Source organism: Artibeus jamaicensis, unplaced genomic scaffold, assembly GCF_021234435.1.
Source record: "Artibeus jamaicensis isolate MK-2021 breed Jamaican fruit bat unplaced genomic scaffold, CSHL_Jam_final contig_797, whole genome shotgun sequence".
Classification (NCBI taxonomy): Eukaryota; Metazoa; Chordata; class Mammalia; order Chiroptera; family Phyllostomidae; genus Artibeus; species Artibeus jamaicensis.
Window position 1 is genome coordinate 19,183,230 of NW_026521977.1, and position 24,795 is coordinate 19,208,024.

The following is a 24,795-nucleotide window of genomic DNA, read 5'->3' on the forward strand; positions in this document are numbered from 1 at the left end:
ATTAATAAAATCTTTAAAAACATATTGAGGGGGGTGCCAATGGGATATTGAGGACTGAAGTTAAGAGAGTTGTTGGAATTCAAGTCTGAATCTCAAGGGAGAGGTTAAAGTTAACACAACAGATTTTTGAGAATGTTGTAGATGCAAGTTACAGTTAAAATCCTGGAGAAAATTCTGGAGAGAGAGCATAGCTGGAGGACAGGCCCTGGGAAGTGCCTCCCTGCCCAGGATCCGATGGAAAAGAAACGGAATCCAATGGAGAGGACGAGGAACAGAGATGTTGCCAATCCCATTTTCTCCTAATAGTTTTAAAATCAGCCTGCAAGTGAGTCTGAGGTCAGCACGTGGAATAGGGTCAGTGTGGAACGAACACCTTGTTTCTCTGAAGGGCGGGGGTGGGGTGAGGATAACATTCTGTGTGTTCCAGTGTCTTGTAAATCTCCAGGTCTGGGGCCAGCGTGCACGACCCTGTGTGCAGTGCCCTACAGTGGGGTGTGCAGTGCTGCCTGACCCCATCACTTCTAGGTAATGAGGCAGCAGTGAATTTTAAAGAGGTGGCTGTGTCTCCTATGAAGGTTCCCATCCGCTCCTTTTGCAGGATCTGGAGTAAGAGGTTCTTTATAGTGTTTATGTAGCCAATGTAGCAGAAAAACAATTCTCCCCACACAGAACCAGACCAGAGCATGGCCATCAGGCACTTACCTCAAAAATACCATTTATAGCCCTGGCTGCTATGGCTCAGTGGATTGAACACCAACCTTTGATTCACTGGTTCGATTCCTAGTCAGGGCACATGCCTGGGTCGAGGGCAAGGTCCCCAGTGGGGGACATGTGAGAGGCAACCACACACTGATGTTTCTCTCCCTCTGTCCTTCCCTTTTCCTCTCTCTGGAAATAAATATAAATCTTTAAAAAATCCATTTACAGAAAGCAATAGACTGACCCTTTGGTGAAGGGAATGTGTGTGCATTCACTTTTTCAACAAACACTTTTTGAGCACCTACTATGTGCCTGGAACTGTCCTAGGCACTGGAGATACATTAGTGAATGAAAAAGACAAAACCACCCACATGGAGCTTACATTTCTGAGTGGGCAGATCAGATAAAATAAATAACATATTAGATGCTAATATGTGCCTTGGGGAAAAATGAAGCAGGAAGGGCTAGTGGGCATCAAAGAGATGCTGGTCATGATTTTAAATTGTGGGGGTGGAGAGTGAAGAAGAGGCTCACTGAGGCAGTAACTTTTGCGTGACCACCTGAGGCTATCTGGGGACAAGGTTCCAGGCGGGGGTGGGGGTTGAGACCAGCAAGGAAGTCGCTGAGGGTTGCAGCAAGGAGGTCTGAGGCACAGAGGAGGGATCACAAGCACAGGAGCCTCACAGCCACACCCCAGGAGGGGTGACAGCCACGGGCGGGCACCTTGGGCAGGAGAGCAACACACACCACGCACGTGCCAGCCTCAGGGCCTCCTACCTGCCCACTCGCACCGTCACACCCTCTGATGTTGTGACAGCCACAAAAAAGGAGCCGGAGACATTTTTAAATGGCTTTCTCTCCTTCAACATTTGTTCCATGTGAGAATAGTTTCTGTTTGGTTTAGGTGATGTGAATGCGTGACTTCATTCTTTCTGACAAGCATTTGTGTGTGTGTGTGTGGTGTGCTCACACGCACACTTCCACTCGTCTGTGTCAACTCAGAACTGTCCTCGACCGTGTGTGTCCGAGAATGATTTCCCACAGAAGCAGCAAACCTCCCCGGGGCTCAGGCTGCTCGCTGCACGTTGGGGATCAGAACAGCACCCGGGCCAGGGGCCTGTCGCAGTGCCCGGCGCCCAGTGGGTGTCCAGAACATGTTGTCTCCTTTTCTTGTCCTTCCTCTGCTGCAATTCTTGCAAATTAAACAAACGTTTTTTTCACCTCTGCCCATGACTTTGTAGTTTCAGATCATTATGCCAATGAATATATTATGTTTGGATGACTTCCGTTGGCCTAACTCTACTCTCTCTTTGACTGTTAAAATGAATTTATTAATGTACCTGAGGTGAATCTATTCTCTCCTCATTTAAATAGAGGTGGAAGGATTTTACAGATGGCACCAAGAAGGAACACATCCACCGAAACAATAAAGCTGAGTAAAAGCAGGACATGTGTAAATATTTCATTCTTGCTAATGAAAAGAATCGATATATATTTAGGGTATCATGTTGTGATACACTGTACATTTTTCTTTATCAGGATAGACTAGCACAGCCACGAAGAGGCATATTCATATTTTTCACAGCAGGTCTGAGCTTTGGAAAATGTTGAAGGCATAAAACTCACATATAAATACCAAATTACTAAAAGCAGGAGCAATTAAATGCTTAATGTCAACAGAAGCACGCCATCTAATGAGGTGTTTTCAGAAGTTAATAATGTGATTAATCACCAATTGACAAAAACTGGGATAAAGAAATTCTTTGTACCGAGAGCACTCCAGATCTAAGCACTGCCTGATGAGGGGCCGATCTCGGCGACCGAGGTGCCAGGTGAAGTCAGGGGCGTTGAAGTCAGAGAGACAGAACTGGCTCCCCACGCAGGTCCTCACCATGGGGCACTCACCAGTGCGATCTTTATATTCCAGACTCTGGTCCTCAGCTTTGCCAGTCTGGTAGCTCACAGAGTCCAGCAGAGTCAGGAGAACCAACTCATGCTAACCAGATGTACCAAGATACTGATACATAGACCAGACTGGCAGGATATTCATTTAAAATATGAATTGGAACTACCAAGGAGATGGTGCTTCTTTTAACTGCCCATTACTCTATCCTGTATGAAAATCTGTATGGGGAGCCAAATTGTAACAGGGGTAATGATAGTTCATTTACATATTCATTCAGCTTTTAATTAAACACCTACTGTGTGCAAGGCCCTATTCTAGGCCCTGCAGATAAAGCAGTAAATAAGAGACAGACATTTCCTGCCCTCTTAGACTGTATATTCTGATACAAGGGCCAGGGGTGACAGAGGACATGGGAATCATGTCAGGGAGTGATAAGTGCCTCAGAGCCTTGTCACTCCGAGTGTGGCCTGGGTATCTGCTGCGTGGGTACCACCTGGTAGCTCGTTCAAAGGCAGACTCTAGGCCCCCCACCCCACCCCACAGGAATCAGATCCCAGGGATGGATGCGCACATGAGGATTTCAGAAGCACTGCTTTCGAGAAAAAAATGAGTGGGGTGAGGGGGGTGGAGAGTGCCTGGCGGGGATTGTTATTTCCTATGGAGTACGGGGACGGCCCCACAGGTAGGGCGACCTGTTCAGAGCCCGAAGAGAAGGGTCAACACTGATGACAGAGCCTTGGCCCGAGAAACTGAGTTGGGAAGCCATGTGGAGGTCTAGGTGAAGAATGTTCTAGGTGGAGGAACCAGCCAGGGCAAAGGCCCCCGAGACAGGAGCATGTCTGGCGCATTTGGGGAACAGTAGGAGGCCAGAGCGAGTTAAGGGAAGAGCACCGGGCAATCAGGCCAGACTGGGGTGGCTGGAGGGGCAGGTCACTTAGGGTCCTCATAGAAGTTCTGAGGACTCTCTGGCTCTCACTCCAGAGGGTTTGAGCAGGAGTATTGTGATCTAAGTTTTTAAAGTGTCACTCAGGCCCTGGCTGGTGTGGCTCAGTGAGTTGAGCATGGGCTGCAAACCAAACGGCCACAGGTTTGATTCCCAGTCAGGTCACATGCCTGGGTTGTGGGCCAGGTCCCAGTGGGGGCCACGTGAGAGGCAAATACATATGGATGTTTCTCTCCCTCTCTTACTCCCTCCCCCTCTCTTCTAAAAATAAAAATCTTTAAAGTATCGCTCCAGCCGCTGTGTTACAAATAGACCACAGGGAACAGGGAACAAGGTAGGAGGCCACTGAGTAATGCTTCGGGGGAGAGACGGGGTGGTCTGAGCCACAGTGAAAGCAGCAGTGAGGGAAAGAAGTGAACAGACCCTAAATGTGTGTTGGAGATGGAGGCGACAGGGTTTGTTGATGAATGGACATTTGGTGAGAGAAAAGAGAAGGGCCAAGACTGATAACAAAGTTACTGGCCTGAGAAACTGGAAGGGAGAAGTTGCCATTTATTGGAGTGGAGAATATCACAGGAAGAACAGGTTTGGGGGTGAGGGGAATTTGGGGGAGGTTGTTGGACATATTAAATTGAGATATCTAATTGGAGGGTTGAACTAGCAGTTGAGTGTAGGAATCTAGAGTTCAGGGTAGAGGTTAGATATATGCAGGTATAAATGAGCATCATCAGAACGTACATGGTATTTGAAATCTGTGAGATCATCTAGGGAGTGTAGAGAAGCGTGCCTGGGCGTGTCAATGGACAGTGTCAGCAAGCCGCCACAGCCAGGCGCCCGTGACCTTGTCCACCAGGATAGACCTGCCGCCCGTCTGGATTATCCACATTTGCCAGTCAGGGCATGTTCTGCTGGTGTGGGCAAGTCCTTGCTGGGCCTTCGGTTCTCTTTCTCTAGATTTTTTTTGCAGACTCCACTTCCTTCTATTAATGCCTTCCTACAGACAGTTGCTTTGCTTACCGTTTTCTTTATTTTGGTTCTAAGAACTTATTGATTGAACCAAAGTGTTTTCCAAGCTTCCCCTCCCCCTACCAGTGATCATAGGGGGCTCTCATTCATCTCACGTCAGGGTCTTTTTCCTTTTTCTTATATTTTTCTAACCCAACTTCTGAAAAGAATCATATAGTGAACACCCATGTTCTCATTACCTAGAATCCACAATGAGCATTTTACTGTGTTTTTATTATCACGTATCTGTTCATTTATGTATCCTTCCATTCATCCATTTATCCATCTTTTTTCTTATGCATTTCAAGGTTGCAAACATCTGTAGACTTCAACCCTACACACTTCAGCATGCATATCATTGCCTTGAGGTCAATTATTTATGATGTTTTTAGGTAAAATTTACATGCAGTGAAGTGCACAAAATTATGTATCTCATTTGATGAGTGCTGACGAATGTAGACACCTGGGCAATGCCAGCCCTACATGACCATCCCACTGTCATCCTTTGCAGGTTAGCTAATTCCGGCCTCACCCCTGGAGGCACCTACTATCCTAATAGTGCATTCTTCCTACTGACATTGGCTTCTGTTCTCTTTTCTTTACTTGAGTTCTGAGAACAGCCTGACCCTTTTGATTAGACCAAGGCATATCCAAGCTCCCCAGCCAAGCCATCTGGGGAGGCGGGAGGGAGGTCTCCACCCATTAATACATTTTAATTGTTGCCCACTCAGAGGGTGACATCACGACCTTCTATAGATTCATCTCTCTCTGTGGCCTTTGCCTCCTCATTCCAGCACCACTCTAGTCCTCAGATTTCTTCTCTTCCCTCGACTCATGGACATCACCAATGAGGAAAGCTCATACGTATCCATCTTCCTCCTCCTCGTAGTGATCGCGAAGGCTGGCATTTTACTGAGCACCTCCCAAAGCACCACATGTGTCTCATCTCACGGATGCCTCGTGATGTGATAGCTCGGTTTACAGATGACGAAACTGGGACTCAGAGACCTTGAGTCACTTACCCAGTGCAAGAGCCTTTCTACTCCGAAACCCTCTTGCCCATTTCATGACTTGGGACTGGGGGGGATTTGTCCCTGGTGGCCTTTTCCCTTCCCAGTGCCCCTTGTCATGTGCTTCCCGCTGGCTCTTCCCTGCAGCCGTGGTGAAGAACCCACCCAACAACCTGTGGATCATCGCCGCAGTGCTGGCGCCCATCGCTGTGGTCACGGTCATCATCATCATCATCACTGCTGTGCTCTGCCGGAAGAACAAGAACGACTTCAAGCCGGACACCGTGATGAACTTGCCTCAGAGGGCAAAGGTACGCAGCAGAAGCAGGCGGAGAGGAACGGGGGCCCCGGCTCTGTCTGCCTTTTCTCTCTTGGCTTTGGAGACGTTGCAAGTACCTTCAGAAACATCCTAACGAGTGCTCATTTGCTTGGAGTACCTTTGTTTATTAACTTATGTGTTTGAATGTTTAAAAATTTATGGTAAAATATGCATAACAAAGGTTACCATTTTAACCATTTTAAAGTGTACAGTTCAGTGTTGATAAGTACAGTCACTTGGTTGTACACCCTTCACTTTTACAATCAGGATGTGATAGCTGCTGCTTAGCTCATGCTCACTCTTTGCCATAAATGCTTCTAAGTGCTTTCTAGACAGCAACTCAGTCCTCGTGGCACCCCTTTGAGGAAGGGCCCTTATTTTACAGATGAGGAAACCAAAGCACAGAAAACTAGATAGACCTAAAAGGGGCTTTGATCTAATCTGACTCCCTCCATTTACTAAGAAATGACTCCTTTAGATCGCACGGTTAGTAAGTAGCAGAACTGATAGTAGCATTAGGTTTCTTGGCTCATAACACAGGGCTGTTGAGGCACTGCAGACCATCAGAATTTTCCTGCTTCACTGGCAGGAGAGTGGCTCACTTTCAAAGGCTGCCATGATGGCAAGCTGCAGAGAGCCCTGGCCAGTCTGCTGTCACACTCCAGGGACTCCAGTGAAGCCTGGCCAGGAGCCCCATCCACTCTCACAGCCTCCACTGCCCCAGTCACCTCTGGGGAATGGACTGAGAAAATTCCAAAGGCTCATTTTCCAGTCACATGGCTCCCTCCATGATGTTCCGTAAAAAATGCAGTCATCTATAATACCTGATATTTAAAGAATGCCTTACAATTTGCTGGGCTCTCCTAGGTCATGGTCAGGGAAGGTTTCATTATTTTATTGCTCAGAAACCCCAAGGAAACCGAGACTATGGGACTTGATCAAAATCACAGAACTGTCAGCAGGGGGCTGACTCCAGCCTCCGTCTGAAGCTTTGGGATCTTCCTACTTACTACACCTCTCTGATCCCTGAGCTTTGTCAGGTAGAATCCCCTTCCAGCCCTGAACCCCTGAACTTTGTCCCTCTGTACAGGAATGGAACAGTGACTGGAATTTCATGTCCACTGGAAGGCATGTCATGGAGATCATTCTTGCTGGGAGTCACGCATGCCTCATTCTTTCTGGGTGATCACCCCTCACTTCAGCAAAAGAAATCAAATGAATTTTATTGTTTATTAAATCAATCCTCCTGTTGAGAAGCTGCAGCCTGAATAGACACTCTGTGTACTGAACAGCCAATCCCCAAAGAATGTCGTTCTGTTTCTGTTGACACAGAGCCACCCGCTTCCCAGACTCATGGCGATGTTGGTAATTACCCAAGCAGTGAAAAGTGAAACTGTTCCAAGCAGGGGCATTTCGTTTCCATCTGAGCTTACTTACAACCTGGGCCTTTCAGACACAGTAGTAATCACCAAAATCTAATTGCAGCCTGGTCCAGGAATGCAAAACACGCCATACTGAGGTTGTAAATGCCATCTTTGTGTTATAGATTAAGCCAGAATTTTATGAATTTGCCAAGGTGAGTTGGCCAGCACTTGATTTCAGCATAGCTTCTGGCTTGAAAGCTATCAGCAGCTGGAACAGATTAATGTTTGTGGGTTCTCATAGCTTTTTTTAATGTTCCTGCCTGGTGCATTGTGCTTTGGGAGATACCTGGCTGGTGTTGGAAATCGAGCAACTTTATTTTGCATGAGATGATTGAATTCACTTGTATGTGGTGATGCTCGTTATTTTCTTCCTCAATGAGGCTGGGCTACGCACTTTGATTGCCAAAGCCCTTTTTCCAAAGGAAACCAGCAGGGTGGGACTTTTTCTTACTACAGCCTTCTGTGTTGTGGTTTGTGAGAGGAAGGCCACCTACATCACTCCTCACGACCTCTATGTGGGAGCAGAATTCATTGAATGACAAGGGACAAGGCGGAATGGAAAAGTTAGCTCTTGCCACCAATGCATAGACCAAGAGGACAGTCTCCTGGTCTCCTGGGACATCACTGTATCTTTAGAACACAGGCTGCAGTGCCAGGGGACATCCTGGGATCCTGGCTGACACTCAGTAAGAGACTTAACAGGCTAAGAGGAGATGGGTGTGGCTCTCCTAGAAGCAGAGGCCAGGGCATGTGAGCCCACACCCCTCTTCAGAGACAAGGCCCAGATACCACTGCTGTCAGCGTGGCTCCTGCAGGCCAAATGTCGGGAAGATGATAAACGCAGGAGGGCCAGTCAGTTACCTCCTTTCTTCCTAGTTCACTTCTCTTCACTCTTTGTCATTGAATTCACATCCTTTTCCCTGCTGTTCTCTTCCTATAATTGAAGAGAACGTGGCCCCCAAGAGCAGGAGATCGTAGGGAACACTAGGTAGGGCCATATCAGGATGCACACAGAGCTCGGGGGGCCTGCAGTGGTGGGCATGGCCAACTGGTCAGGACAGGCCAGTCACCCCCGAAGATGCCCACTGTTTCCTCTTTCTCACATCCTATCTGTATGACCTCTACGTGACCTCTTTCTGCCTCAGTTTTCCCATCTGTGAAAGCAGGCTGATAGGTTGTGGTAAGGATTGAGTTACATAAACTTCTTTGAGCTGTGCCTGATATAGAAGAAATGCTATATCCAAGTTGGCTTTTATTATTACAATGCTCTCTTCTTAAAAGATCTGGGTGACATTTCTACTTTTGAAATTATTTGAGATAATTTGATTGAATAGTTTTACAAAACTCACTGAAGGAACTCTAAATACTTCATGACAATATACTGGTGGGGCTGGGCGTCACTAGTTGTGTCTAGTGAGCAATTAATTAATCTCAGGCAATTTTCAAGTTAGAGGGTGAAAGACCACTGCCCTGTCAGTCAGAAGAATAAGGGACCAGTCTTGAGTCTTTCACCACTTTGCTGCGTGATCTTGGGCAAGTCACTGAACCTCTTTAAGCTCTTGTTTCCTCACCTGTGAAATGAAGTCTGTGGTGTGTGCCCTGCTTGCCTCATGGGGTTGCTGTGGGGACAAAATGAGGTCATCGTTTTGCAGGCTCTAAGTACTGAACACATGCAGAGACCGTTACTTCTGCTTACCCATCCTCGACCCAGCCCCTGCAGTACCCAGCAGGGGACTCCAGCCCCATGTAAGGGTGAGGAGCCAAAGGAGAGAGAGTTGGAGGTGGGTCTGGGGCCAGAGCCAGCTTGTCTTCCTCACTAGGTTCTTGGGAAGTCTTAGCTGCCATTGGAGACTCCCAGTCCCTCACTGATATGCCAGGAGTCTGAGCGCAGAAGCAAGGCCAAATACGGTAGGAAATGCCCAACCAAGACAGCAGAAGGGAAGGAGAGACCGTGGGAAGAATCATCAGCAGAAGTTAGTTTCTGGCTCCACGGATCAGCTGTGTGGTCCCGGGAAGTTGCTTAACCTCTCTGAACCTCAGTTTCTTCATCTTCATCTCCATAATAATACCTCCCTCCTTGATCGGTAGTGAGGATGAAATGACAGGTTTATGTAATGTGTTTGGTACTGTACCAGTGATATCAAGTGACGCTGCAGCAGTGAGGCCCTTGATGGTTGGGGACCAGTTACACTCACCTTCGTATCTCCAACACCAAGCAGAGTCCCTGGCACAAGCCACTGCTCAATAACTATAGTTGGAACAAAATCAAACAGGATAATGGGTAGCTTGGGGTATTAGGGAAAAGAGGTCAGCAGGAGATGAGGCTGAGCAGGTGGGTTCAGCCAGGACTTGGAGGGCCTTGAGTGCCTTGCTGTTGTAGTGATTAGGAGTCATAAATCATTTCTAATGCCCTGATATGGTTTAAGGGAAATATTGAGTTGGCCAAAAAGTTTGTTCTTTTTTTCCCCCCCATAAGTTGGTTCTAGTAGGGCTTAGCCATCTTTAACTTCATTCAAAACAGTTTTGTTAGATTGTAATGTGACAGCTGTCACATCAGGGTACATTAAAAAAACATCAAAATTGGTGAATTTTTGTGTAACCATATTAATATTGAAGATGGAAGAAAATAAGCAACATTTTCTGCATATAATGCTTTGTTAGTTCAAGAAAGGTAAAAATGCAACCGAAATGCAAAAGAAAAAAGAATTGTGCAAGATTTTACCAGTTGGGCCACAGTCCTAAACCATTAAATCTAGCTAGAACCTTCCTGTTAATATTTCTCAACTAAATTAGCTGCCAAAGGAAGAACTTCTGATCATATCAAGTTCTGGTAGAACCCAAATGGTGGAGGTTGGTTTCATCCCTACATTTTTCTTGAAGAGAATCACTGGTGTCCATTTCACCTGGACTGAGATTTAGTAGCAAGGCAAACGATATTGAATAATATCAATCGAATGGATACTATGTGCCAGGCACTTAGCTAAATGCTGCGCTTGAATTTACTTACTTAATCCACACAGCATCCCTGGAAGATGTTGCCTATCACTCTCACAGCCATACACATGGTGTCCTGTTACACTATTATGATCTCCGTTTTACCAATGAGGAAGCTGGTGTGCAGGGAATTTCAGTAACGTATCCATGGTCATCCAGCTAATAAGTGGCAGAACCCAGGCAGTCTGTTTTCAGAGCTGTTGCTGTGAACCACCCCATTATTCTACCTCAAACCTGCATTGTGCTGCTTTGGAGTGTAAAGCAGAATAGAGACCCTCCCAGGAATTGTTTAAACAAGCCTCTGGGTTTTTCATTACTCCACCAATAGATGTCTGTTGGGTTTTGCTCACAGCTGCCCTTTTCACTTGGGATTTCAGACATTGTACAGTAAAAGCCTTGCTAACTTCCCAGTCATGAACTATAGGAGAACCAACTTGCTTAAGGGAGAGTCTGGATTAAATAGTGTGTCCGTAAATTCCATGTGGTGGCATGTTTCTTTCCCTCTGTTTGCAGAGCTGTGATTCCACTTTAATACTCAGGGTGGTGGAGGCAGAACAGATAGGATTACCTTCATTTCTCAGATGAGAAAATTGAGGTTCCATGTTCAAGTGACTTGGCAAAGTCACACACCCATTATTGCACAAGAGCTAAGAGATGGCAGAACATCCCTAGGTAGGAGAGGATACAGGACCTGTTCAACATACCAATGGACAGTTTCCCATTAGCCATATCCAGAGACTTAAAATTAGTGGTCTAAAATCCCCGCATGAAGTTTGTTCTCACACACATTTTTTGCATCTTGTTTTCACTATTCATTTTTCTGAGTAAGTCTTATCTATAGAGAGTCTGAAGCTAGGTGAAGTTACCATGGAATCTGATTTTGCAGAGACGAATTATGGTGGAGATGAAAACCCCTATTTATCAGAAAGCTGAGCATGGTCCTGACACCTGCACTTGCCCGCCTGTCTTCTCTCAAAGCCATGGTTAGAGGCATTTGTGCTAGAAAGACGACTGCAAATCTGTTTCCTCTTTGCAGCCTGTGCAAGGCTTTGACTACGCCAAACAGCACCTGGGCCAGCAAGGGGCGGACGAGGAGGTCATCCCCGTGACCCAGGAGACGGTGGTCCTCCCACTGCCCGTCAGAGATGCTCCGGCTTTGCAGGAAAGGGACGTCGTCCAGGACGGAAGCACCATCAAGACAGCCAAGTCCACGGAAACCAGAAAGAGGTAGGCAGGGGGCCCACTTCTGCTTCTCTGTGTCAGCAGGAGAAATAATTGCTGGTGAGAGGAGCCAAAGCCCTCAAGTTAATTCCACTGTTCTCTTTGAAAACCCCCCTTCCTGCTCATTGTGAATATTTGAAAAGGAGACCAAAGGAGATGGGGAGAGTCACACTACCTGCTTCTTGTGAGCCACTCTGCGTAAGATTTTATATCACAGATCAACCACAACAGTGGAGCTTTAGCTCTTACATTTGCGAAAATAAATTTGGCACCGACATTGCACTTACATATTTTAACTTATCTTAAAAGTGGTTCTTTTGATTTAGCACATGTAGTTGTATTTTATCTGGAAGTTCCTCAGTGGTTTAGGATTTTAGTTCAAAACCATTTATTGAGTTTTTACTATGAACACAGTAGGTTGACATGCGTTGGGAGGACTACAAAGGGGTTTAAAATTGTTTCCTGACCCCAAGGATCTCATACTGGAGAGACAGAGAGAAATAGCTGGAACACCAAGCAGGATATGCAGGCACCTGCAGGCGAGTCTGAACAAAGTGTAACGGGAAAGAGAGGCATAAGAACTTGACTCTGGTGAGGAGGGGTGTTGTGGAGGAGGCTGAGTTTTAGCTGGGCCTTGAAGGGTAAGAGGAGCATCGATAGGTGGGAAGAGATAAAGGCGTCCAGTCTGCAAGAGCCAGGAGAGAAGGGACAGGTACGTTCACTTAATGGCAGGTGTCCCTGGAGTTTAGAGTTCACAGGGACTGGAATGTAGTGAAGGATAACAGCAGAAGATAGATTAAAATCGTGGAGGGTTTTAACTTCCAGACTAAGGAGTTTGACCTTTATGCTCTGGCCAATGGTGAGCCACCTCAAGTTCTTAGGAAGACAGTAATGTCCAGCCTGTACTTGAGAAAGATGACGCAAGTGGTATTGTGGAAGATAGATGGGAGAGGTTAGGCCAGAAGACTCATTATCTTATTATAAGGACTTAGCAGTGGCCTCATAAAGAGGTAAAGACCCCCATGGGAAGCCCTGTTGGCCTGCTAAACCAACTCCCATTGCCAGCCCCCTTCTCCCTTGCCCCGAGGCTGCAATAGCTGGAAAAGCTACATCCTTCCAGCCTCCTTCGCTCTTTCCTTCCCTTTACCTAACAGATATGTATTCATTGTTTGTTGTGTATCAGGCACTGGGGATATTGCAGTGAACAAGACAAAAAAATTGTTGCTCTTGTGGGGCTTACAGTCTGGTGGGGAGAGATAGACAATAAACAAACACAAATAGATAGATAGTAGGTCGAGTGGTGATGAGTATGAAGAACACCAAAACATAGTAAGAGGATAGAGAGATGGACAGAGGGAAGGTGATGCTATTTTAGCAGGAAGCTGGGGAAGGCCTCGGTGATGGAGTGACATTTGACAAAGACCCAATTAAAATGATGAGTGAGCCTTGAGGCTATCTAGAGGAAGCTGAAACAGTATGTGCAAATCCCAGAGACAGTACTTTGGACTTGTACAAAGGAGAGCAGGAAGGCCAAAGAGACTGGTGTTCAACCTCGGAGGAAGGGGTTGAAGCTTAGTCGGAGAACATGCCTGAAGTTTGATCCTGTCAAACCTCTTAGACCAAAGTCAGGACTTGGAATTTGTTGTGAATGAAGATCAGAAGTCATTGGAGGGTTTTGGAAAGAACAATGACGTAATGTGACTTGCTGTTTTAAATGCTCACTCAGGCTGCTGTGCAGAAAACAGACTATAGAGAAACAGCGTAGGAGCAGGCAGCCCTGCTAGGTGGCTATTCTAGTCCCCTTGAGAGATAGTGGTCTGGGGCACGGATAGATTCTAGAGATGTTTTGAAGAAAGAGCTGACAGGATTTGCTAAGAGCCTATTGTATTGTAGAGGAATGAATTTGCCACGTATTGTATGGGAGAAGACTTTGTAGGGGACAATCAAGAATTTAGATATGAAGTTTGAGATGCCCATTGGGCATGTAAGCGAGGTGTTGAGAACTCAGTTAACCGCATGAGTCTACAGTTCAGAGCAGAGGTCCAGGGTAGAAATGTGGATGAGGCAGTGGTCGGTGTTTACATATGTAAAGCCAAGAATCTGGATGGGATCTCCTACCAAAGCAGAGGTAGAGAAAAGGTCTAAGAGCTGACGCCTGGGACATTGCAATGATTGCAGGCCCAGATGATGAAAAAGAATCAGCAAAGGAGACCAAAAAGTGTCAGGAAGAAAGGCATGAGAAGAACAAAGCAAGAGTGGAATCCGAGAAGCTAAGGGAACAGAGCAGTTTGAGGAGAAAGGGAAGATGGTCCACATCAAATACTTGAGGTTTTGTGTTGGAGTCTGGAGCAGGGCTGTGTGCATTTTCCCCAGGAGTTCTTGGCACCTCAGAAAGAGGCAGAGAGACAGACAGTTGGATTTCAGACAGTTGGCTGTGTCAGAAAGAAGGCTGAGGGCATGTGGACTAGTTACCTACTGCCCCGTAACAAACCACTCCAAAGCGTAGCAGCTTAATATAACAACCGTCTACTGAGCTCAGGGACAGTAGTTTTTTGTGGGGCAGCAGTTAAGGCTGAGCCCAGTTGGGTGGTGGCTCTGGTCCGAGGTAGGCTTGGCTGAGCTCAGATGGGGTCGCTCAGGCATCTGCAGTCAGGTGGGCTGCCTTGTCTGGGTTGACATGGGTCGCTCATCTTCCAGCAGGCCAGCCCTGGCTCTCTCACAGGGTGGTTACAGGATTCCAGGGACATCAGGAAAAGCCCCAAAGGGCAAGCACCTCTTAAGTCTCTGCTGTTGCATATTTGCTACTGTCCTATTGGCCAAAATAAGACACGTGGTCAAGTCCAGAGTCAGTGTAGGAGAGGACTACTCAGAGCTTGGTTACAGGGAGGTGTGGACAAATTGGGACCATTGCCAGCTGTCTGCCCCACAAGGGGGATCCTAAGCAGGGCAGAATCCAGACATACAGAGAGACATACATCTAGTCCTGCGATAGATGGTTTATCTGAGTTGACTGGCAAACAATATTACCTGCAATAATTACTCTCATTACAATTTTTACCAAATATAATAAAAACATGTTAACAACTTATTTATCACCTATTTAGAGGACAATGAAAAGGAATACATAGGATTACTAAAATTAGGATATTAGTACTTTCAGGAAGAAAATTCTTTTCTACCCATTCTAGTTGAGTAGTTTGTTGTGTGAGTTTCTTAAAAAAATTTTTTTTAGACCAAGCATTTCTTTTTTTTTATCTTAAAAGTTTATTTCCAGCATTTCATCTTGAATTAGCAAGACATCTACTCTTGCTAACAAAATTTAGTTACCTCCAGATTTTTATCAATAAATACTAGTTTATGAAACAAATACAGATAAAGAAAATACCTATATTGCTGAGTGATTTCTAAATTTGCTTCGTGATTTTACCATAAAGATATAATTTTGCTAAGGTCTGGCTATATCATTGCCAAAGGAAAAATTTCACCTCTGTTCAAGTGCAGCCGACCACGGGAATCTGGTCAGTTGGGAAAATTTTAAGATGCCAGACCTGAGAGCAAACCCCTCATGCATCTGCATTTCAGACTTTCCTGTCAACTTCCTCATCCCTACCAGATCAGGACTGCGTGACCTTTCAGAATGGGCCTGTTAGATGATCTGAAAAGTTTCACAAGTGAAAAATAGGGAAAAGCAGTGATTTGGTGGTCATTAAGGTATCTCGATATTCAAAACTTGTTTTAAAAGTGAAGGAAAATGAGCGTTCAACCACTTGCAGACAACCAGGCAGACATGGTGGGACCTTTGCCTTATGTAGACTCTGCCAATGCTATTTTGTTGGTCCACAGTTGGGATTAAGGGGCAAGGGTGAAGAATCAGCCATTCACAATGGTGACTTCAGTGCAGTGATTGGCTGTAAATGTTCAGCAATTGATTAATCCTCTCCGTGAGATTGTTCTTCCAGTTTTCATGTACACCCACATCCTCAGAATGGAGGCTATTGAATTCGGTATCCCCAAACTGCCATCTCACTGGTGATGTTGTCTTGCTTTCAAAAACATCTTCGTGACTGTCATACGAGTGGACACACATACATGTACAAATCTCACTCCTGTTTTGACCAGAAATTTTGAGCTGATGGCTCTACATAAACCTGCCTATAAGCTGATGCAGAGTAAAGCAGAGTACCTTATTTTTCAGACTATAAGACACCTCCCCCTCCCCAAATTTGGGAGGAATAAAGGTTCTTAATGCTGCCTTTGAGTTCTGTTTACATTTACATGGGTGAAATATTATGTTATTTATGTTATTAAGTATTTGACCACATTTTTTGCTTCAAAATTTCTTTCTCCTATTTTCCTCCTCTAAAACCTCAGTGCATCTTATGGTCTGAAAAATAAGGTAATTTTTTTTCTCTTTCTCCAAAAATCTACTCACTCACATCTTCCCTTGAAAAGAAACAGCCAGAAAATTGTTTCAGGATCAAATGAGGGAAAGGGTAGGAGCAGCAAATGCTGTGAAAACCATTAAGTAACCTGTGAATGTAAAATATATTACAAGAAGCCTTTCCCTTCCCTCTCCTTGGGACCTCACCGAATAATGCCAGTTGGAGGAGTGTGTGCCATTAACTGTGAGCTTCCGAAAACAATCAAAGGACGTGTACACTCCCTGCGTACGTGTACTTGTACTCCCAGTATTCTGCAGCCAAATAGCTGAAGAATAAATGAAATATATTCCATAAGTTAGTATCTTATCCATATGTTCCCAAACTTACTTTTCATATTACAAGTTTTATTGGAAATTAAGAGATTTTTATGGCAGAAGAGATCTATAGCGAAATAAACTGGGAAATGCTGAATTAAACAAAACAAGACGAGTCTCTTTATGACAGGACCAGTCTGAGCCTTTGGTGTGTACATGTGCATTAGGAATATCCACAGAAGGGATAGAGCGAACAGCATTTCCCTAACATACTTGCATGCGGGGCTTTGGTAAAGAGCATCTCACTTGAACCCAGTGGTCCACTCTTGGCAGACTCTGCCTTATCCCAGGGCTGTAAGTGGGTACTATCATTGTTCATGATTTTTAGGGTGCTAAAGTGCATGGAAGTGTACAGACCTGAGAATTCTAAATTCCCAGAGGAGGAGGAAGAGGGGCATCTATTAGGTCAAGTGCTGCATTTCACTATAGTAAATTTCCATTGCAAGGGCCGATGCCGTTATGTTCTGAATCTGGCCAGTTGACAAGAGACAAACCAGAGCTTTGATGGGATCCAATATCTGCCTCCTCATTGTCTCCCACAGAGGGGAAGGCAGTTGGTCTTTATGCTCAGCCCACCCACAGGCTGGCATGGTCTCAGGCCCTAGGGAACAGGGACTCAGAAGAGCTCTCAAGAGCCCCGTTTCCCACCAGGTTCCAGAAGGCCTGAGTCCAGCCCCTGAGGAAGGCAAAAAGACCCCGTGGCTTACCCCTGCCTCAGCTGGGACACTGTAGAGAGACGGTAAAGGGAAGGTGCTCTGACATGTAGGGAAACTCCCCACCTGCAGGGGGAGCTCTGGCTTCCAGAGTTGATGTGCCACATCCCAACTCTGCCCTGGACAGAATACTTCAGCTCCTTGAACTTCACATTTCTCACTAGCTAAACAAGGGTGATGATCACCAAATCTGTGGATTGTCATAATGATTCCTTAACAGTTTCAAAAGCATTCAGCATCGTCCTTGACCACTGGTATTGCAGTTGCTCCCGATGCAGAGCTGTTGGAGAGCGCAGGTGGTGTTAGTTTCTCTCTGTGCCTGTACAATGAGTGCCCAGTACAGAGATGGCACACATAAAGCATTTTCTGCATGAATAAATAACCCAATTGGTAGTTTCAAATGGAAGTGGTTAGCAATTCGCAGAGTTAAGAATGTATGTGTGAGAAAGAGAGAGAAAGAAAGAGAGAGAGAGCTTAACAGTGGGGTGACTTCATGTTTAGTAGTCAAGGTATATCCTGTTAAGAGTAGCCCAAGAGAACCATGATTCATACTTGTCCCTAAAGATGCTGTGTGAATCAAATACTCAGCACTCTCCAAAGTGCTGTTCTAATAAGAGGGTATACTTAAAACACCATCGCCACCGTTTCCATAGTCACTGGGGGTTAATGAAAAGGAACAGAGCTGCACTCACTGAACTTCTCTGCACAGCTGAGCACCAGTCAGTGCACTTCAGAACAACTAGCTACTGAACTCGTGCTGTAGTATGGATTTCTTTTTAAATTTCTGAATCATTTCTTCTTTGTGGATTAAACCAGAATGAAAGTCTACAGACATAAACTGTGCAAATAAAATAACCTTGAGAAGAGGCTGCTCTGGTCGGAACTTACCATCTCCCTGTTGCTATGGTTACCTCCAGCAGGTCGCCCAGTGAGAACGGCTCTATCATCAGCAACGAATCAGGGAAGCCCAGCTTGGAGAGGCGCTCACCCCAGAATGTAATGGCACAGCAGAAAGTGACAAAGGAGGAGGCAAGGAAGAGAAATGGTGAGAAGCCTTCCCTGCCAAGCACCACCTCAGCCCATCCCATTCACCTGTGCTCACAGGCCTGCACACGCTCACACACACCAGTGTGCTCTCACCCTCAGTTCTTCTTTCTTTTGCGTCCTACAAAGGCCAGGGCTCAGCTTTCTACCTGCCTGTTAGGTATCAGCTTACCTCCCTCTCTGAATTATTCTGCCCCCTGTTCTTATGGAACTATGTAGGGCCTTTAAAAACTATGCAGAATGAACTGACGTTTGCTTAGAGATTTTTCTAATTCTGAGGTGAATAGACATTTCTAACACCAGATCCACTGGGGTGGCAGATCTCTGAAATGCTGTCTGTCTTGGAGATTTCCCTCCTTTTCTTGCTCTGACTCCCTGCTATGTGTCAGCGGTTCAGTCTAGGCCAGTGAGCCCAGATATTGCAAATGCACCTCTCTCAGGAAAAACAGCACAGTAATAAACCTGTCATTGTAAACACGAGCCTATGCTTCTGCCTTCATTCTCCAGGGAAAGTTAACTTTGAGTTTCTCAAACAGATCTTCTCCCTCCTTATAAAGGTTTGGTGTCAGGATCTGTTGATAGTCCTTGGAGCCACCCGGCCGTGCTGTGGCACCATCCGCAGCTCACATCTGTCAGACACCTGTGCAGCCTCCCTGTCCTCCTGGTCCTGCCTGTATTCTGATCCGCCTCTCCACTGGGTCCTTCCCTGGAACCTACACTTGTCCTTTTTTATCAAAGAGCTCCACCTTGTCATAATGCTGGGTTAGAGTTCACCAGTAAAAATCAGTAGTGTATTTTATTGGTATAGAGGGTGGAAGGAAGGAAGGAAGGAAGGAAGGAAGGAAGGAAGGAAGGAAGGAAGGAAGGAAGGAGGGAGGGAGGGAGGGAGGGAGGGAGGGAGGGAGGGAGGGAGGGAGGAGGGAGGGAGGGAGGGAGGGAAGGAAGGAAGAATGGAATTGTGGAGGAAAAAAAAGGCATCATACTGTCAGCTTACAAAAGGTGTTTGTAACTGTGGCCTCTGAGAATAGACTATTCTCTTGGTATGGAATATTCAGAGACTGTTGATTTTTGTCTCCATATCCATTTTAGAGGTTAGAGTTACTAAGGTTGATTAATAAATGTTCATGTACCAGGCAGTTGTTCTAAAACTGTTCTTGTTTCCTGCCAGTTTTGTTGCATTTGTAATTTCTGATATTCCACTTTTGTGAAAATAAGAACTCTAAAAGGAAAAAACACTATCCTGCCAGCAGCGTGGCTCGGATAGGTCCTTGTAGCTCAATGGCCTCATTAGTTACCACAGGTGCAAGGCTAGTTTAGGGTCTGTTCCAGGATGGTGTTTAAATATAAGTGGGGAAAAGAGATGTGAAAGCTAGGATTTGGAAAGCAAAAGAATTTGGAAAAATTTCAACCAAATACAGACACTTCAACTTCTGAATTAAAACCAACATCACCTTGGAAAAAGTGTTTTCCAGGAAAAGAGTTAAAAATGAGTGCCAGATGAGAGCACGTGTATTTAAATCTTCAGTCATCGAGGGGCAAAAACTTCCATAAACCCCCACGTGTGCACCTTCCTTTAAGCCACTAGGAGATTTCCCTGCCAAAGCTCAGAAGCTAATCAGACCTTGCCCACCAATAGTCCCGAGGTGCACGGGCCCAGAGCAGGACAAGAACAAGAGCGTTTAGAGGAGCAATTACCACCTTCTTAGCAGGGGCCCCTGGGGACGTGTCAGAGCTATTAGCTCAAAACCAGTCTCAGTTTTCATCTTTCTTTACCTTCCCAATGGGGTGAGGACTTGCCTATTATCTGATAAACAACACCAGAGGGTTGTTTATCAGATAATAACTAGCGATGCTAGTTATATGTTGTCTCTGAGTGTTATCGGAAATTCCAGAAAAGAAGAGCGTGCTTCCTGTGAGAGCGTTTTCTGCCTCAGATGGGCGGGCTCTCCCCATCCATGCCAGTTTAAACATGAAGAAATGAAGTCTCCCTCCCCAGCTTAATTTGCAGAAACTCAGACCAACAGTGGAACTCAGACACAACCAGATCCAGGATGTTGGTGTTTACTAGCATGATGGTGATGGTATCCAGGACACTCCACAGTTTGACTGTGGCCCTGTTGTTTAGCTTTCTCCCCTGCTTTTTCTTTAGGTACTAATTATGCATTAAATATTCCCATGAACCTGCTGTACCCACATAATATTCTGGTATTCATATTTAATGTAATGTCCTTTAATGCATTTTTGCATATAGTCTTTGGGGGGAGGATAACTAATTATTTTTTCTCTTAAACCTAGAGGAAGTACTGTGCAAATCTGAATATGATTATTTTGAGAGTGAGAATGAAAAAGAACTGTAGTTTGTACAGTTTCCAGAGTGTTCTTTTCTTTCTCCTTACAGTTATGCACCTCCCCTTACTCTGTCCAGGGGGCAGGGAGTAAGGTTGTCACAACCCAGAAACAATAAAAATATTAACCCCCGACTCTTCATCTGAGGAGTTTAATAGCATGTTCTGCCTGTTTACCTGTTCTGCAGATCCTAACATCTCCTTTCCGAGTCAGGAAATTTTAGCTGTTCCTTTAGTCGTCACTTATTCAGCAAGCCTTAATTGAAAGCCAACCACCTATGAGGTGTTCTTAAAGGTAATGGGCATTGCCTTTAATCAGATGGGCAAGCCTGGAGCTCATGTTCTAGTGGCAGGGCTGGGGCAGGTTAAACCAGTACACAGATCAACAGTAGCAAATGCTATGAAGAAAGTGTACCAGGGTGATGACTCAGGCTGTTTTAGATGGGTGGATAAGGAAAGTCTTTTCCAAGCTGCAACTTGCAAAATAGGGAGCTAAGCATATAAAGATCTGGGGAAAGAGCTTTCTGAGCAGAGGGAACAGCTAATGCAAACTCCCAGAGGTGGGGGGTAGAAGCCTGACATGTTCGAGTGGGCTGTTGTAGCTGGAGCAGAGGGGACAGCAGGGAGAGGCAGGACGTGAACTCAGCAAGGTGGCCAAGACTGAACTGAACTGTACAGAACCTTGGTAGCCACGCCAAAGACTCAGGGCTTTATTCTGAGAGACATGAAGCCTTCAGAAGGCTCGAATCAAAGGAATACTGTGATCTGGTAGCCTTAACCCATCCTGGCTGCTGGTAGAGCGGGTATTTTAGGGGTAGGAGGACAGGAGTGGGGGGTTGTTTAGGAGATATATTAGTTACTTGTTGTGTTGCTATGTAACAAATTACCCTAACCCCTAGCAATCAAAATGACAATCTCTATCTGTTATGTCACGCAATGTCTGTGGGTCAGGAATTCAGGAGTGGCTTACCTGGGTGGCTTTGGGTCAGAATTTCATGAGGTCACAGTCTGGCCTGTAGTCATCTAAAGGCTTGGCTGGGCCTTCGAGACCCACTTACAAGGTGGCTCATTCACAGCTGTTGGCAGGAGTCTCGGTTTCTTGCCACATGGACCTCTCCGTAGGGCTGCCTGAGTGTCCTCATCCCAGGGCAGCCGGCTTTTCCCGGAGTAAGTGATCCCAGAGAGAGCCAGGTGGAAGCCACATGTCGTTTAGTGACCTCGCCATCGAAGTAACACACTGTCATTTCTAAAGCGTCCCTTCGGTTACACAGGTCAGTCCTGTTATTAGCAGGAGGTGAGAATTACTGGCTGCCATTCTGCAGGCTGGGTCTCACAGGTGGCTTTCATTGCACGTGTCCAGGTAGGAGGTAATGGTGCTGAGCAAAGCTCTACTCTGAAAACATATGCATCTGGTAACTTGCCTGAGGAGAGACTGTGCTCTGTCATTAGCTGCTATTTGCAAATAAGCCCCCAGAACCAAAAAAAATACTCCAGTTATAGCCGCTGTTAGACTCTGAGGTGTTCAGCCACATTACGAAGTAACAATTTACTTGGCTTAATTTGACAGATCCTCTGTGATTATGATAAGTGACAGAGTGCCACAAACTATGTGTTTCTCAATTATTTAAATAACATTCCAATCTCTTGAGCAGACAGGAAGAAAGATAAATATACTTCTAGTACATCCATATTTTAATGATACCTATTTTGCTCCTAAATTGCCTACTGGTTTAGTTATTTGAGCAGGCTTCATTTATCTCTCGCCCAGCCACACTCAATAAACTGTCATTCTTATAGTTACTTAATGGGATTATGCTTTAGGAACAACTAAATCAGCAAGGTACCACGGGCCCTGGAACTTCTTCCATCTGCTTAGTTCTGGAAGCTCAAGGCAGGCTGGTGTCTTTCAACAATCACGGTAGAATTATCTGTCAGAAGTGAGAACTAATTTAAAAGAGCGTAGGTGAAAATTGCTCTATTTAATTAAGGGAGTTGTCTGTAGCTTTAAATTAGTTTCTCTGATGATTATTTCTTAGTTTTCTTTGGTTTTAGACAAACGAAACTAACACCCAAATCACTGAGAAGCACACTTTAGAAAAATGATGATGTGTCCACTGCAATTATCGCAGCTGGATGACCTGGGAAGACTTGTCACCTTAACATTGTGCAAAAATGGGTAGCTTTGGTGGCAGAGACTGAACTGAACGCTGTTATTCTGTTGATTGTCATATTTTAAGAAGAGTCGTAGTTCTAACCAAGTTGCATTTTTTTAAGTGTCATAATTTTGAAAGAATGGTTTTTACCATTTAAATTCAATGTCTAAAATTCTTTCCTCCCCATCGATGACACAGTGAAGGACTGAATGGTGTAGATCTTGAATTGAAAAGAAATACAGGAGCAGCAGTGAGCCCTTGGCACCAAACCAGACGCTGTTGTTTCTGAGGTCATTTCGAGTGATGTCCTGAGACTGTGAGCGTTACACATAAATCCCCCCACGACCATGCAGCTCCCCTGCAGCCATAAAACTGATGTGTTTATTTGTGCCTTAGTACCCGCGAGCGATGAAGAGGAAGGAGCAGTTCTTTTTGACAACTCTGGCAAGGTGGCTGCCGATCCTTTTGACACATCTTCTGGATCTGTGCAGCTGATCGCAATAAAGCCCACGGCCCTCCCCGTGGTGCACCCCACCTCGGACCGGAGCCAGGAGGCGGCAGTGCTCAATGGCGAGGTGAGCAGCTGAGGACGCAGAGCGGGTGAGAGCCAGGGCGGCCAGGAGCACCACCCGGGAATGCTGGGGGCAGGTTGCCTCCAGATATATAGGGCTCCACTGGTCATTTTTACCTCTGCATGCACAGGCCTTGGCGGAATGAATCAGGACACAAGTCACCTCAAATGAGTTTGTAGGGTGATATTTTCAGAGCATTATTACCTTTACTAAAAAGCCCAGTGGGGGAATTTTTAAAAGCTGGAGTCATGAAGAGAAACATCAGAATTCTTCCCCACCTCTTACACACATACAGTCTACCTTCCTTGGTAACACTCCTGAACCATGCATCCTGGGAGGTCAGTTGTAGTGGGGGTGCAAGGGGCTTAAAGTGAGTGGGAACTGGAGAAGGTACTGTCTCTTGGGCAGGGACATGGCCCACTACAGAGGCTTTGAAATGACTTTTACTCCTTCAAGCAAGCTTCAGACAACCCTTTGCCTGCTTTCAGAAGGATATCTGTGGATATCATGGGGTAATCACTTTTGCTAAGGGCCTGAAAATTATAATGTACATGGAGAATTATGATTTCACAAAGAAAAACAGATGGATGAATAGGATAGATATCCATGGATGGATAATGGATGTGTGGGTGGATAATGGACAGGTGGGTGGATGGATGGGTAGATAGATAGGCAGAGGCAATTTAGGGGAGGGCAAGAGAACCAGTCAGCTTAATATCTGCCATTTCTCCATCTTCTGCAGCTGAATGGTCTAAATGGGCTAAAGATGCTTATGAGCCTTTAGGACATGCACATGCAACCTGCATGTGAACATTTACATTACACGTGTGCACACACAAACACACTTAAGTGAAATGAAGCCAGAGGGGTCAAGCAGCCTACTCAAAGTCACACTGCAGGTCACTGCGACATCCATGATGTTCAGGTCCCCTGGTTCCCTGTCCAGTGCTCCTTCCATCTCTTTGACTTACTGTGGCCCAACAATGAAAAACAGCATTGTACTTAAAAGATCTGGAACTCTCAGGCCATGCTGCAAGGATTGGAATCCTAGCTCTTCTCCTTACTATCTGTTTGACCTTAGGCAGGTTAGTTCATTTCTCTGGGCCTCAGTATCTCCACCTGTAGAACGGGGCTGCCATAAGGATGACAACACTTATAATAGTGCAAAACACTTATAATAGTGCCTAGCATTCAGCAAGCATATCCTCTTCCTCCTCCTCCTCATTATCAGTTAGTCAGCCAATGAACAAGGATTCATGGATTATGTACTGTACACCCCTTGGCTTTATAATTTGGGAACCTACATGTTTTCTCAAAGCCAATCACACCCACTGGATCTTTCCTTAGGCACAGTTCTGTCACCAGACATGCAAGCCCAGTGATTACAGTCTCTGAGATTGTCACTAATGCTCTGGGGAACTGCTCTTGACTAGGGCTCTCTGCCCAGGTATGGACCTGGGCAATGACCGCCATGTCTGGATCTTTCCATCACAGCCTAGTGGTATCAATGTCACAGAGACAGATTTCACATTTCAACTAAATTCAGTTTACTGCTCCCTTTTCCTGCCAAGCCCATCACCCTATCACAGAAGGAGAGAGATGAGCATTTTCTCTGTCCAGAAGTGGACACCCGTTACACATTGGTAGTTAGAGGAATGGACCTTACTGGCATTACGGTGGGAAAAGAGCCC

The 24,795-nt window shown here is 45.6% G+C and overlaps 1 protein-coding gene across 1 annotated transcript in view; it reads left to right on the top strand.

Moving 5' to 3' along the window:
- The window catches only part of KIAA1549L (KIAA1549 like), a 102,317-nt gene that overhangs the window by 35,066 nt on the left and 42,456 nt on the right, over positions 1–24,795 (top strand). The window contains exons 10-13 of the mRNA XM_037128270.2: positions 5,711–5,874; positions 11,337–11,527; positions 17,908–18,035; positions 22,929–23,107. Coding sequence (XP_036984165.2) covers positions 5,711–5,874; positions 11,337–11,527; positions 17,908–18,035; positions 22,929–23,107 — 662 coding nt within the window. The remainder of the gene's footprint in view (positions 1–5,710; positions 5,875–11,336; positions 11,528–17,907; positions 18,036–22,928; positions 23,108–24,795) is intronic.